General features: G+C 36.3%; 2 protein-coding genes across 3 annotated transcripts; both read right to left on the bottom strand.

Annotated features, from left to right (window-relative positions):
* Positions 1–1,885: 1,885 nt before the first annotated feature.
* On the bottom strand, positions 1,886–9,038 carry LOC141427322 (uncharacterized). The gene is made up of 6 exons (XM_074086657.1): positions 8,182–9,038; positions 7,861–8,076; positions 7,660–7,769; positions 7,245–7,452; positions 5,584–5,720; positions 1,886–4,851 (listed from the first exon to the last, which is right to left on the bottom strand). The coding sequence occupies exons 1-6, from the start codon at positions 8,312–8,314 to the stop codon at positions 3,208–3,210; spliced, it is 2,448 nt and encodes an 815-aa protein (XP_073942758.1). The 5' UTR covers positions 8,315–9,038; the 3' UTR covers positions 1,886–3,207.
* Positions 9,039–9,153: 115 nt separating this feature from the next.
* Positions 9,154–13,788, bottom strand: LOC141427309 (seminal metalloprotease 1-like). 2 transcript variants are annotated; one of them, XM_074086638.1, is made up of 6 exons: positions 13,616–13,788; positions 13,200–13,358; positions 13,008–13,117; positions 11,435–11,642; positions 10,995–11,131; positions 9,154–10,036 (listed from the first exon to the last, which is right to left on the bottom strand). In XM_074086638.1, exons 1-6 carry the CDS (start codon positions 13,716–13,718, stop codon positions 9,923–9,925), a joined length of 831 nt encoding a protein of 276 aa, XP_073942739.1. In that variant the 5' UTR covers positions 13,719–13,788; the 3' UTR covers positions 9,154–9,922. The 2 variants fall into 2 exon arrangements, with proteins under 2 accessions (XP_073942739.1, XP_073942748.1); XM_074086647.1 differs by having other exon boundaries at positions 13,200–13,355.
* Between the last annotated feature and the right edge of the window lie 1,083 nt (positions 13,789–14,871).

Here is a 14,871-nt window from a genome sequence, read left to right as displayed (position 1 = left end):
TATAGAGAAGATTTTTTCAAACTGAGAAGTGTTACTAACTGTATGTATATTTTTGTACTTTTCTCGGTATCGTAAAACTTCCGTACTAGCGGTAAATTCATTATACATATAATTGCTAAAAAAATAAATAGATAAACTTTATATATTACATCTAAACCTAGTATTACTACTTACTGGCTGGTCATATAATAAGAACGCTGAATAGTTTATTTTTTATTCAAATTTAAATAGAGAACGGACCGCCGCTTTGTGATTTTAGGTTATTATTTGAATAATTTTGGCGCCATTTAGTGCCGTAAAAGTCTTAAAGGCGATTGCTTCATATAAAAAAAAACGGGGAAAAATAAAAGTTGTGATTAAATCTACAAGAAAGTAATACTAAACTTCGCGACAAGAATTGGTCGTATAAACACATAGCCGATCATCTGTTAATGTTCAAAAACTATGGGTTCCACGCCATAAAGCATTTTGCTACGTATCAAACTACTTCAAATGTTCCGCGTGTACCTAGACAAAGAAAGTCATCTCGTCGAGATGATCGAAATATCGTTCGTTTGGCAAAACAAAATTCTTTTAAGGGTCTAATGAGTTGAGAAAAGAATATTTTGGCGAAAACAACCCTTCAGCAATCTCGGCAGCAGTATTCGAATGCGTTTGGTGAAGAAAATTGCACGGAAGGATAGCAAGGAAGGTGCCTATGTTTAAACGTGTCATAGGCAAGCCGGCTTTGCATTTGCAGAAGATATGAAAACTGGACAGTCAGACAGTGGAAAAACGTTCTTTTTTCTGACGAGACAAAATAAATAGGGTATGTTCTGATGGCAAACGATATGTAAAACGGCCTCCAAGTAAAGCATCCGACCCAAAGTACACAAAAGTAACTTTAAAGCATGGCGGGAAATGTAAAAATTTGGGGATGTTTTTCTGGACATGGTGTTGGACCTGTTAGGCTGATAGAAGGAAAATGGATCAATTTCAATACAAAAACATACTGGAAGAAACAATGTTACCATATGCTGAAGGGTGCTTCGGTTATTTCGACTATTCCAGCACTACAAAAAATGCCAAGCATTACTGCACGTACCGTTAAAGGTTCCTCACATTGCAATCAGTTTCTGTCTTAGATTGAGCCAAACAGCCCCGATCTTAACCCAATAGAGCATCTTTGGTGCGAAGTCAAGAAAAAATGTTTCAAATCGACTTGGGCAATTTAAGAAACTGTATAAGTATGTTAAAGAATGGAATCTATTTCTCTTGCGAAATGTTCAAAAATTGATAGATTCAATGCCTCACCGGAAGGCAGTAATAAAAAGCCGTGGACATTCATAACTATTAATTTTAGTTAAAATTATTACATTGCCTTTTTGTTCTGTTACAAACTTCATAGTAGACCCACGGCCCACGCATGAAGACTAACATGACGATTTATTAAAATAATCTGATTACATAATCCATTCATAAATTACATACCACATACATACGCTTGAAAAACATAACCCTCTTTCGGGCAGTCGGGTAAAAAGTTAACATTTCAGGAAAATGGGTAGAAATACGAAAAAAAATTTTTTTGGTTTCCCGTAATACCTAAGTAAATCAGCCGATCGGGCTTTTGACTGGGAAGACGAAAAACATTTTTAATTTTAAGACACATTCACCCCTTAATTAAATAGTGTCGGGTAACAATTTATACACCTTCAGTGTATAATATCACAAAGATAAACATTAAATAATATAGAACTAGGTTATGTATATATAATAATTACGTTAGATACTTAAATAAAATAAGTTATTAAAATTTAACATCATTTAATGATGATAACAATAAAATTCAATTTATTAAAATCTCAACCACTGGCGTTTAGGGTTCATGTTATTTATTTTGTAATTTCGAAATTATACGATGTTTACTGATGGTATGTGATCCCAGTGTCCTTCTTATTTCTTGTAGTATTATTTTGAAACAGTTTCACTGCGAAAACTGGCATCTACTTCGGTTTATGACCAAAATTTAACAAAAATTCGGGACATGCACTTTACGCACAGTTTGCAACGCGACTGACTCGCCTCGGGCTCAGGTACGCCGATTTCGGCGTACTATTTGTTGCCGCATTTGACAAGTACGCCGGCGGTATCTAGTCGAGCGAGCGCGCGAGACCAATCATTCATCTAAGAGGTAAATATTCAAACGACATAGCTACCCGTTGCTAGGCTTGCCGTGGCTCGCCTTAGCAACGGCTAATAACGCCTAGCAACCAAAAAACGCTGAAAAAAACACGTTTCTTGTATGACGACCCCCTTTAATTTGTAACTTTATTTTATTTTTAGTATTTGTTGTTATAGCGGCCACAGTAATACATAATCTGTGAAAATTTCAAGTGTCTAACTTTTACGGCTTCAGAGATAGAGCCCTGTGACAGACGGACAGACAGACAGACAGACAAAGACAGACAGACATATTTATGGGAATTACTAGTTCTATTTTGATGATCATGAGTGAATGAGTGAGTGAGTGTCATAAATGCGAAACTTTGCTTTCGCTTAACTTCGGAACTAAATGACCTACAGACTTGAAATTTTGGATTTTAAGTATGTGATTATAGCTTACTAGATGACAAAAATTTCTGCGTTCTGGTTTTATCCAGAGGTTCTCAAATAGGGGCCTGAAAATGCGGCGAAATGGTTCCAGTTATATCCCTACTCAATTATTATTACCTAAAAAAAATATATTTAAAGAATGTTTTCCCACATAAATACTTTATCCAGGTTGTTTGGCAAAGATAAGCATATTTGAATATAAATAAAAAAAAATCTAAATTTAGTCACTAGTTATGAAGAGTACAATGTTTATGTACAGTCAAGGAATCTGAATCACGTACCAAGGTGGAACCTTTTCATAACCAATTTCGCTATGATTTATTTGACAGATGTATGGGATGTCAACATGACATTAGTAGCACAAAGGTTCCACCCTGGTACGTGATTCAGTTTTTTTGGCTGTACCTACATTGTTATTGTACTAATTCCGGTTGTGATGACATGACACCTTAATAATAGGGTCGACAGTATTTTCCGCTTTAACAATTTACTTTATTTTTACAGGATATTTTGTAACACATTGTATATTATATCTGATACAGATTGGCACAATAATAGTTAAAATTAGTTATTACATACATACATATTATTATGTACATACATATAAATATACTATTCGTATTCGGCTTCGGCACCATTGCTAGAATCTTCTATCTCTCTAGAAGACTCTTCGGTATCATATTCAGATTTATATGGCAAAGTTGTACCATAAGGGTCAAAATTCGTATAGCTTTGTAGTATTTTCGTTAAACGATCCTCTAAGTTATAATTATAATTTTGTGCATCAGTTTCATTAACATTTGATTTTTCAGTAACTGCATCGGCGTGTTCCTTTGTGACTTCGGTCACTTCATATGAATTGTTTTTGTTTTCATTATTTTCAGTTTCCTTGTGTTGTTTACCTTGTTGTGCTATGTCGTAGGGTTCAACGTAATCAGACTTATAATTTTCTTCGACATTGCTTTCGTTTTCGTTACTGGATCTAGGGGTCTCATTGGATTTATTTTCTTCAGCAAGCTCCTTGTTTTGTGTTGGAACCACAGTTTTGTCGTGAACATTTCTATTCGTATTCAACATATCATTTTTCTTACCTTTCACATGCCATGATGCTGTAAAAGGGATAGGTTCACCAAATAAAGTGTACTTCGCGTTTTTCAACTCAGAATCTCTTTTTGACATATCATTCGGGTTGTAGTAACTGCTATAATCCTGCTTATTTTCTAAATACTTTAATGAAGTGTATTCCGGTTCAAGAGAGTATATACTTTTAATTTCTTCTATTTTTTTGTGAGGATATATTTTTCCAAAAGTAATGTCCACATCTGGTCTTTTTTCCTCATCAGGTTGCTCATTGGTTTCTAGCTCAGTATCGCGATTAAATTCATGTTTTTCGTGATGAAAAGGATTCCGCTCCTTATCTTTAAATATATGTTTTTGTTTTGGATCATGGAGCGTTTCAATAAATTCTCTGGTTAGTTTTAAATTCGTTTTCTCACTGGGTAAATAATTAGTCGTTTCCTTGGGCGAGTAAGTAAGATACTGATCTGTTTTTGTTGTAACTGGATGAATATTGACTGGGTTGTAGAATTCAGAGTAGTCAGTGTTTGGTTTGTACACATCAGGATGGGTTCTACTTATAATTACTTGCCCTATTCGATGAAAACCATTGTCAAAATCTTGGTGTTCGCTTTTTGGTTTCTCCGTAGTTGTGTTCTCATCAAAATCCTCTAACTCCATTTTTGTTTCGCTCTTTTTATCATCTGCGGCATTGGAAAGATTGACATCAACATTTTTATCAGTGTCTTGCACCACTTCAGGTTCTTTAGCAACATTTTGTGGATTCGATTGGCCTGAGTTAGTAAAAGCTGGCATCTTATGATCGTATACTTTAAACACTGCAGGTAATGTGTACGAGTAATTTATTTTCTTTCCAATTCCAAGTCCTTCAATAAGCGTCGGGGACAAGGCTTGCGGCGCTTTACTGAAATAATCAAATACGTGATATGATGGTGTGTCAGGCAATCGATAAGTTTCAGCTGCTGGCAGTTTAATAACCACAGTTTTACCTTGATGATATCCTATACCATGTCCCTCGAAAGGTTTGTTCTTAGGTTTTTTCTTTTTTATGATTATAGGCTTATGCGGTTTCTGTTCTTCCGCTTCGAAATTGTCTGAATCGGCATCACAGTACATTTTATTCAGCTTAGCAGTATCTTTGTCTGAGAGGCCAATCCTTTGACCGATGTCAGCCCCACTCTAAAAGCAGAAAAAAGTGTATAAATATTTTAATGAACGGTATATATATATACAGGAGCATGATATCCGTATGGAAAATTCAGTACGTGGAAATGAAAGTTAATCAGCGAAGGGCGAGGGATAGAGATTATATGTTTAATTAGTATAACGATGTGAACTTTATTAATCACTGTATGTAAAAGAAAATATTAATAATAATAGTTACATATTTATGCTACTTTATCGTAATAGGGGTCCTTAAAACACGAGCGTGGTTTTATGAAACGAGGCGTAGCATACAGTTGCATACAATATTTTATCTACATCCATTGCCATATATTAAATCCTCTATCATGTGTTCCGCAAACCATTACTGAGAGTGACCTGCATTGCAACGACAACTATGTCTGCCCCACGACCTGCGCCCGGTGCGCGCCCGATGACCTGCGCACCGCCAGCCAGTGCACTCTACACCGGTACTGTACTGATGTATGAAATCTCATTACGATATAGATTTCTGTATCGTAATGAGGTACCTTTACGATGCCGTGTTCATAATAGAATCTAAAGTCGTAATGCTGGTCATTATCTATTGTTTTAGAACGCATAATGAAGGGTTTATTATATGGGTTTAGATAAATTACTATACAATAGCTTAGGAGAAGCACGCTCCACGCTCATGCAATTTAAGACATTTAAGACATCCGAACAAAAAATAAACGAATTTTCTAGCGATTTCTGCAGTCATTTTACCTTCTTAGGCACGAGCGTGTCCCCGCCATTGGAGGAGAACGCTTTGCGGCTATAGTGCAGAACGCTGTCGTAGTCATAGCCCACGCCGAAATCCGATACGGAGAACAGGTTGTACTTGCGAAAGTTGTGCCTAGCCGCTAACAAACAAACATGCTCCATTTATGTACTTATTCAGCTGATCAACCAGATACATTGCAACAAAGATCTTAATGAACGTTTCAACGAGGGTGCTTCATTTTATTTTGGTAAGTATATTATTAAGTTATATATATTAGTTTTATATTACTAGATCTTTTATCTCAAAATACAAACTAAAAACTACGAACAAAAGAATACAGAACAAACAACGACATTCAAGGAGAACTGTAAAAACTAGTTTTGTAAGACAGCTGCGTATTTTCGTTTTTTGCACCGTAATTATGATCTTTGTCGCACTACAGTACCTACCCACCCGTCAACAAGACGCTTTTAGCACTTTTCCAATATAGAGTTCAGGCATATTGACGTAATAAGTGAGTCTATCCTTTTACATATAAGTACGTTAGGTTCTCAAGTACCTAGGTACTCATAAGGGAGAGCTTATGTATCTACTTACACTTACCTACAGTTCGATTCGCGAGGTGCGCAGTTTACGCTAACTAGCCTCTTGATTTTGATCATCAGTTTCAAAATAATAAATACATATCTAAGTATTTATTGTCAGCCGACCTCACAAGCAAAAATTTAATAGACATTTAGTAAACAAGTGGAAGTAAATAACGAAAATTAAGTTTACATGAACATAATTTATCTACATATACCTAACCCAAATAGATCGATACACGAAGTTAATTATTAACAACTTTTTTCTATTTATTTTATTTTCATAAAAACCAATATTTTTAACTTTTTATATTAACTTTTAAACTCAATTTTTGTCTGTCCCTAACTGAATGCTCATCTCATCCACTCAAAGTTTGACTGGTAGAGATCCATTAAAGGGATAAGTTCGCCTTTATACATATATCTCAATGTCTGTCAATTGTGTTTGTTACTTATTTTGTACAATAAAAAGTTTACATATATACAATTTTATTTGCCTTTAACTACTTATCCAGGTATGTATATACTTTAGTACTTAAGACATTGTAAGGAAGGTGACCCGTTATTTTGGCTCGTCAATATAAATTTTCTAGAAAGCCTTAGTTAATTTGTATTCAGTGAGGCGTAGTATGGCGGTAGGTCGGTGACACCATGACACGACACCATGTGCCGCGCTTGCATATTGCTGTTCCCACGACGTTTTCTAGTTCATATCAGTGAGCGGTACTGTGCAAATTCATTAAATACGTGCTCACTTCTGCCGGAAGCCATTTCTTTGACTATGTTTGTAATATCGCTTTTTACCGGCTCGCGTCAAATGTCAAGTTCGTCAACGTTCGTCAACACAAACATGAATATTTAGCTACATTTTATGAATTTAAAGTATGGCATACTTAACTCTTAACATCAGATCAAAAATATAGTAACCATTGTAATTTACATAAATTAATAAATCACATATAAATAGTTGCTAAAATAAGATAAAGTTTGAGGTGACAATTTGTCCTTATGTCGACTAATGAGTGGTTAATTGTGGGCCAAGATCTAAATAGTACCTACCCAAGTGTGAATATACTTACGTTGAACGATGTTCTCCCAAACAACGTCAATGTAGTCATCTCTGTCTGGGCTACTCTGCATGTGGTAGAAACCGAGCGTGTGCAAGAACTCATGCACCACCGTGCCGTGCCGGAAGCAGCCCCGGCCAACCGGATGCCGGCCCGACAAGTTCAGCACTTGGTAACCGCCCTGATATCCCACTTGAGAGAAACAACCACGACGGCTGCCCTGAAATTTGATTTCAGAACATAATAAAGAAACTAATAAAATGCTATCTTATATTCCATACGATCGTGGTCTTTATCTACGCCTTAATTAGCAATTGAAAATCGCTTGTAGGTATATGGGTACATACATACGTATTTCATTTGCTAAGCTTATTTTGGAGTTCGTTCCAAATTAATATTATGTGTTACATTTAGGTTTTATACATACCTGTACTACAACAGCATCACGATCTCCTTTTCTGTACGGCCTGAATTTGACGCATGAGGCTTGAGCTAGATCTTCGATACCAGCTAAGATAGCCTGAACCTGATCACCAGCTAAAAAAATAACGGGGACTTTTTGGATAATCTGTACCTAATTTTAACCTCTATCAGTATGAATTATAAAGTAGGTAAACTTTATACTTACTGAAATGTTCTTTTTGTATGTAAAATATAACTTCATTGTTAGGCCATCTTTTTGTGCTATCTTTCAGCCCATTTCTAGAAAGACCTTCAGCGACGTCCTGGACTATGAGCTGTCTCTGTCTGTCATTGAGGATCAAGTCACCCTCAAATCTTCCGCTCTCTTCCCACGCATGATCCGAAATTAGATCACCATCGTCGTTTTCATCAGCAGGATTTTCTAAAACAAAATTTAAATAAAACAGTACAACATTCGCTCTGCTGATTGAAAGTAAAATTTCTGAACTGTAATCTTACACATTCACATAACTTATACATGACTTACTTTTTAGAGGTTGATCCAATAGAGACGTTTCCTTTAGAAAATTGCTAAAATCTTGCAACTCATCAAAGGACATCGCAGCACACTTAACTAAACCAACAACGAATATTATCACTGACCCGTTATACCACTTCATATTTGTAGACGTATTGAATACGAAAATAATAATATATTTGCTGGTATTTATATTTCCTGCCTAGAAGATCCTTTAATATTGGCGCACGTGACGACTTGGAAAGCGCATCATGTTAACGGTACCGCGACATGTCACCAGTTTTAAAACGCTATTCACATTTGGAATAAGACTCCACCGACTTATTTGAGTGCGGTTCGTATCGCGCGGTTTTTTGCATAGAACGAAATCCATCGGGGTGGGACAGGGTTTATAATAGTTTGAGATACGACCATTTCACAAGTGGTGCTGACACGTAACTGCGAAGACGTTTGCGACAGCTCCCGCGCCGCCCGCGCAACCGTCGGCGGCGCCGGCCCGCGCTCCTGCATCACTCACTGCAACACCCAGTTGCTAAACTTCGCCCCAGATATATATTTTACCACTTCATCGAACAGCGATATTTTTCCATGCAACAATAACTTCAATGCGCCATTTTTTTTTGTAATGGGATGAATGGAATTGTGAAAGAAAAGCAATACCTACCAGTTATTCGTCACGGCGTTTGAAATCAACATTGAAATAACACAATTACCTACCTACTGTGGTAGTGTGTAATAAATAAGTACGGCAGCTAACCGCAGGTGTATTATGGCCAAACCTACCTACCAGAAATACGGTGCGCACTTTTATGCTAGATAAATATTTCTATGTATGGAAAAAGAATTATTGTTTTATAGTAATCCAAGAAATATATTTTTACAACTAAACAGATTCGTAGGTATATTAACGAATACCATAGGTACCATACTATAAAAAATACTAGCAACCACAATTAATGAATATATTAAGTAAATTATCATTAATATAACTTTATATCTGTTATACCTAAAAGGCTATTTTATTACGGCAATAATTAAGGACAATTGAGGATTACCAATTTATTCGCTTTCCCTACAATTGAACTCTGACCAAGACAAGGTTGTATTGCTTCATCAATTTAGGCAGGTCTGCGTATTGGACAGTTGGTACATGATTAATTTTATTTCTTTATTTTAAAATAATCCTGAAAGCGGAGTAAGATAGACTCGAATATCTGAACACGCTTAGCTCTACGCCGTTAACAATAGAGTCGCGTGTTCAGATACTTTTGATCAAATTTTTGCTCGCAAGTTTATGAACTCGACTGTACCGTAAAGAAGAAGAATACCTACTGTGTAGCTATGCACTACCTAAATAGGCTGGTATGTGGGCGTAATTATTAATTACCTATCTACATAATATTAACATATTGAGAGCAGCACACAATAGGTATATCTATAATTATTTTACTTGTCTATACAAACATTATAATAAATTGTAGTAGGTATTGGGTTGTGTTGTGTACAATATTATGTAAAAAGCATTATCTCTTTGGGTCCTAGACTTATGTAAAAAAAAAATATAAAACTTCCAAATGTTTTATTGTATACCTACCCACTTTATAAGTGCACACGATTATGAATAAGTAAGTATAAATCTTTACAAAAGTCAGTTTACATATAAGCTCCAAGGTAAGTCCTCATACATATTGCCAGGAACTTCATCCATTTGCAAGTGTTTGAAAGTAGTAGCTAATTTAAGTATTCGAAATTATTTAGAACGATGCGAAATTTTTACTCCATCCGAATCTTCGCAATACATTTTATTCAGTTTTAATATATCGCTTTCAGACAAGCCATCACGTTGTCCAACTTTAACATTTTCCTGAAAAATATACACATAACCATATTAAGTAGTAAACCCCAACCGTAGCTGCAAACTCGACAGCCGTCACCATCCTTCTTGTTTGTTTCCTATGATCAAATTACACTGCCACCTACCGGATTCAACTAAACATTTCAACCAACCAATAACTCACAAAAATACGCACAACAAATCATCAAAATAGATTCAGCCGTTTAGGGGAATTACAGTGCCCTTAACGCGTACAAAAAAATTGTATAATAAGTCTATAAAGAGACAAGATCGTAAGACTAATAAAACAATAAATTAAAAAAATCAAAAAACCCGACTGCCTTAAAAGATACTAAGAAGAAGAAAACAAGCCTAGTGGGCTAGAACTTTGTTAAGTAGCTAACTTAAAGTTCAACAGTCGGGACCCATTAGGTAAGAATTTTTGAGCGTCACGATTTAAATGGGCCCCGACTGTTGAACTGTTGTTAGCTACTTAACAAAGTGTTTTTCAAGGCAATCGGGTTTTTTGCTTTTTTTTTTATTTATTGTCTTATTTCACACTTTTCTGTGGAAATGGTATATTAAAACGGTTATAACCCGTATATTTTTAGAATGGGCTAATTATTAGCTTTCATTTGATACCCCACTTGATAGGTTTGAATAAAAAACATGTTGAATTAAAATGTACCTACCCAGTGTCACTCGCGTCATTAAGACAAATCCAATGACGTATCATTTATCAAAATCGGTTAAGCCGTTGAGTAGTTACGAGAGGACATAGGAATAGACATACATTCATCTTCGCAGTCGGGTAAAAATTGGTGGCGGTGATGCTTCCTATCAGGTGACCCGCACGCTCGTTTGCCCCCTCTTATATATATATATATATATATAAGTACCGTGGAAGTTCACTAATAGTTATGGACACGGGTTAGTTGTTGGTACCTACTAGGGACTTTTAGAAAGCATCAGGAGTGAGGATACGCACCTGCAGCGGAATGATAGTTCTGTTTCCATTCTTTGAGAAAGCCGTTTCAGGGTAGTGCATCACGCTTTCGTAATCATACGGCACACCAAAATCAGTCACAGTGTCGTTCGTATACTTCGCAAAGTTGTGTTCAGTGCCTGAATAATAAAACTAGCAATGATTTTTTCCTTTCACAGAACTCTTATCAATCAGAATAGAAGGTCGTGTACTGAACTAAAGTGAATCTCGTACCAGGATGTATCAAATATCAACATGAAATTTGTGGCCAAAATACCCCGGCACACGATTCAGTTTCTTCCACAGACTTCCACTGTATAATGAATATAATGATATGATTATTGATTGTGTGCTGTGCACTGTGCTGTGCATACAATGACACTTTGTGTGAGGTGATGTTAATAATAGTCTCAGCAATAAACATACTAGCTGTACTTGTTTACCTGCCCTTATATTTTCCCAAATTATCTTAACAAAGTCATCTCTGTCGTAAGTACTCTGCATATGATAAAATCCAAGTGTGTGTAACATTTCATGCACCATAGTTCCGTGTCGGAAGCAACCCTTTGACAGATTCAACACTTGGCTGACCTCACCGTCGTCGTCTTCGCTGCTGAAGCCTACATTCGAAAAACATCCGTTTGCTGATCCCTAAAACAGAACAAGAGGTAAAAAAGTATGTTCAGGTGGATTGTTCTTACGCTTATTGCAAAGTGATGATACAAAACACTTGAAAGTGGTTCCACTTCTCTACAAATTTACGTAAGTGCTACATCACTTTCGTTTTTAATATATTATTATTATTTGTATTTTTTTTCTTTAATTGTATAATATAGTTTTTAAGTATTTTATTTGTAACTAGCTGTTGCCCGCGGCTTCGCCCCCGTTGTAATTTTTCCAAATTTTAACCTTCTCCTGACAATAACAAACACAACAAAACAAGAATTAGCGAAATCGGTCCAGCCATTCCCGAGTTTTGCGCTTAGCAACACATTTTACGATTAATTTTTATTTATTTAGATTATATTATTATAAAAAAAAATGACTTTCTGCCAAGTTTCTTGCGGCGCATTCTTCTTGGCAATAATGGTCTTTCCGAAAGCGCTGGTAGTTTAGAAAATGACGTGTAAAAGTGCCCATTGCGGCCTATTTACTGAATAAGTCATTTGAATTTTGAATTTTTATCGATTGTACCTAACTAGTAACATTATGTTTATGGTATGTATATTACCAAGGACCTTAAATTACTTAAGTATGATCCCCTTCGTGGCTATTCTGATTGAGAGATAGTTAATTTAGTAACGAAGTTAATTTAGCATCATTATATTAGATTAGGCAATTTTTAATAAATAGGTACGACAACAGGTGTTTGGGTTTTGTTCATTTTAGATTATTTTTAGATGGGCCAGTACCTACTGATTTTGACGGCTTTCAAACAAATGATTTAAAGCCAAAACTCGATGAGAAAACAAGTACATATTTCTGCCCGTTATCTAATTGTTAGGCAATCAGCATGACGTAAAGAACCTGTCGGTAGGATGAACTGATCTAACTAATACTTATAGACTAATTACCCGCACGCTGTGTGCTTTATGATTAAGTCGAAGATTATTTCATCTTCATCTTTAAATGGAACCAACCGTCAAACGAATGTTGCAGTGGTAAGTTGTACCCAAAGTTACGCGCCGATATACCAACTTGCCTTATAAACAGGGACGCGTCTCCGTTGGTAATTTGTCTCTACATAATTCAAATCTAGATGACAAGCACGGATACCGTGTCCAAGAAATCAGTACGGGTAACTGATGTTAATGTGTATGTTATGTTACTATGGTATGGTTTGCATAAACCCCCAAACGAAGGCCAAGGGCAAGTTACCTCAGTTTTACTATAGTTTCATTTATTTAACTATTCAAAAAAATAGTGATATCTAACGATTCTGACCCCGACACTATTGTCAATTGTGTTGTGCTGAGATATTTCGACAGATAAATAAGTAGTTGTTGTGAGCGCTACCTGTATAACAACCGCATGCTCGCCGTCCTTCACCCTGGGTCGAAATTTAATACAAGATTTACTTGCTATGTCTGCCATGCCTTCTTCTATCAGCTTCACCTGATCCTCATCTACGAATAATTAACCACGATTAAATCCTAAAATGCGGCATCAAGTTACTAGGCTGGTAAAAATTAGGTTAACGGTACTAACCAAAATCATTCTCTTCTACATAATAGACAACTGTGCGCTCGGGCCACCTTTTCGCTGCTCCCCTCAAGCCATTGCGTGCGTCCACGGCCGTCGTTACTGCCCGCTTCTGAGATGATGATAGTATCATATCGCCTTCGAAGTACTCGCCGAGTTCGCCTGCTAAATCCTTAATCATCTACACTGGGTTCTCAAGCACGAGTATGGGCTTTGGCTTCTTTAAATCGATTAGGAATAGGTTGAACATAGAGACAGCGCTAGTAGCGACCAGTCTTGCTCGTGTAGGTAGCTTTTATTGCTTCTTATGTATATATCTAGCATAATGTTTGTTCAAAAAGGAATCAAGCCCAGTGTAGCTTTCTCTCAGTTACCAACCAAAAGATATTATTAAACGGTTGCCCATCATTCCACTTACTTACCATCGCTTCGAAATTTTACAGGATTATCAAGATCTACGCCCTCGAGCGCAGGCGCTGCATTTGCCAAATTGACTAACAAAGCGCCAAAAATAAACAATTTCATTTTGAAACTGTCAATTGCTATCTAAAGACTAGCGACTAAGCTAACGCTAACGACTAACTGCGACAAGCATCTCGTCTCGGAGCGTTTTTAAGGACGTAGGTACTTGTGACTACTTGTAATGGGATAAGACTATCAATCACCTAATTAGATAGAATCGATCGTTAAGCATGTCTAGTTTAGACATTAAAGTGGTTTTATTTCGACACTTGAGTTATCTAGTACTATGACACGCTGGGTGCGCCACGGGGTTTCGGTGATACTGGTTAACCCCCGCTGAATCGTCTTTGTTATACAAATTACTGATAAGCCGTTATTTTGTCTTTGTTCACGTGTCAATGGCATCAGACTGTGTCTGCACTCCAAAGAGATACCATTCGATAAGCGGACACGGCTAATGATATCCTTGACTGAAATATCAAGGATGCACCAACTGATAAGAAATGCATATACCGGGTGTGGCTTGTAATACGAGCAAAAAATTAAGACATAGATCGTCCTTGTCAAACTGAACAACATTAGTTCAGCGACTTTTAAAAATAATGGAGTCTTTGAATTTTCCTTTTTTCATACAAATTAAATACCTACTGCTATCAATGTACGCCATCCTAGAACGCAACTGACGTCGCCTGTCACGCTACAAACATCAAACATTTCGCTTTACATTGCTTCTTCGAATAAACTTAAAAGTGTAATAAAAAATAAAAAACTAATTATTTTTAAAAGTCGCTGAACTAATGTTGTTCAGTTTGAGGAGTATGATCTATATTTTAATTATTTGCTCATATTACAGGCCACACCCGGTATACGAGTACATAATGTGAGTTAACACTTGTATAAAATTGATATAATTAAGTAATATTCACAGTCACTTACGTTGCACTATTGCGACACTTTAGATAACCCAATTCTCGAGTAATCATATGTTATGGCAATGGTATGAAATGTTACTCAAGTATTCTTTATTATGTGTATCTTCCCTAAAGGGCGTCGTGCAACATAATATGCGACTGTGGCAAGTTGTGTTCATTCATCCATTTAATGTGTTTAAGCAGTCATTCGCGCGACAAGTCAATCAAACTAAGCAAGCTAGAACTAGGTAGGTACTGATAATTCATATTTACATGCCTAAGCACTCTTCTCAAATGAATACTAT

Source organism: Choristoneura fumiferana, chromosome Z (genome assembly GCF_025370935.1).
Source record: "Choristoneura fumiferana chromosome Z, NRCan_CFum_1, whole genome shotgun sequence".
Taxonomy (NCBI): Eukaryota; Metazoa; Arthropoda; class Insecta; order Lepidoptera; family Tortricidae; genus Choristoneura; species Choristoneura fumiferana.
This window is presented reverse-complemented; position numbering and strand designations above follow the sequence as displayed.

Coding starts and splice junctions, on each gene's coding strand:
- LOC141427322 (XM_074086657.1), bottom strand. CDS start 8,314: ATGAAGTGGTATAACGGGTCAGTGATAATATTCGTTGTTGGTTTAGTT. Junction 7,770..7,860: donor CATACAAAAAGAACATTTCA/GTAAGTATAAAG, acceptor TTATTTTTTTAG/CTGGTGATCAGGTTCAGGCT. Junction 7,453..7,659: donor GTGATGCTGTTGTAGTACAG/GTATGTATAAAA, acceptor ATCAAATTTCAG/GGCAGCCGTCGTGGTTGTTT.
- LOC141427309 (XM_074086638.1), bottom strand. CDS start 13,718: ATGAAATTGTTTATTTTTGGCGCTTTGTTAGTCAATTTGGCAAATGCA. Junction 13,359..13,615: donor TGTAAAATTTCGAAGCGATG/GTAAGTAAGTGG, acceptor TTAAGGATTTAG/CAGGCGAACTCGGCGAGTAC. Junction 11,132..11,434: donor TTGGGAAAATATAAGGGCAG/GTAAACAAGTAC, acceptor TTTATTATTCAG/GCACTGAACACAACTTTGCG.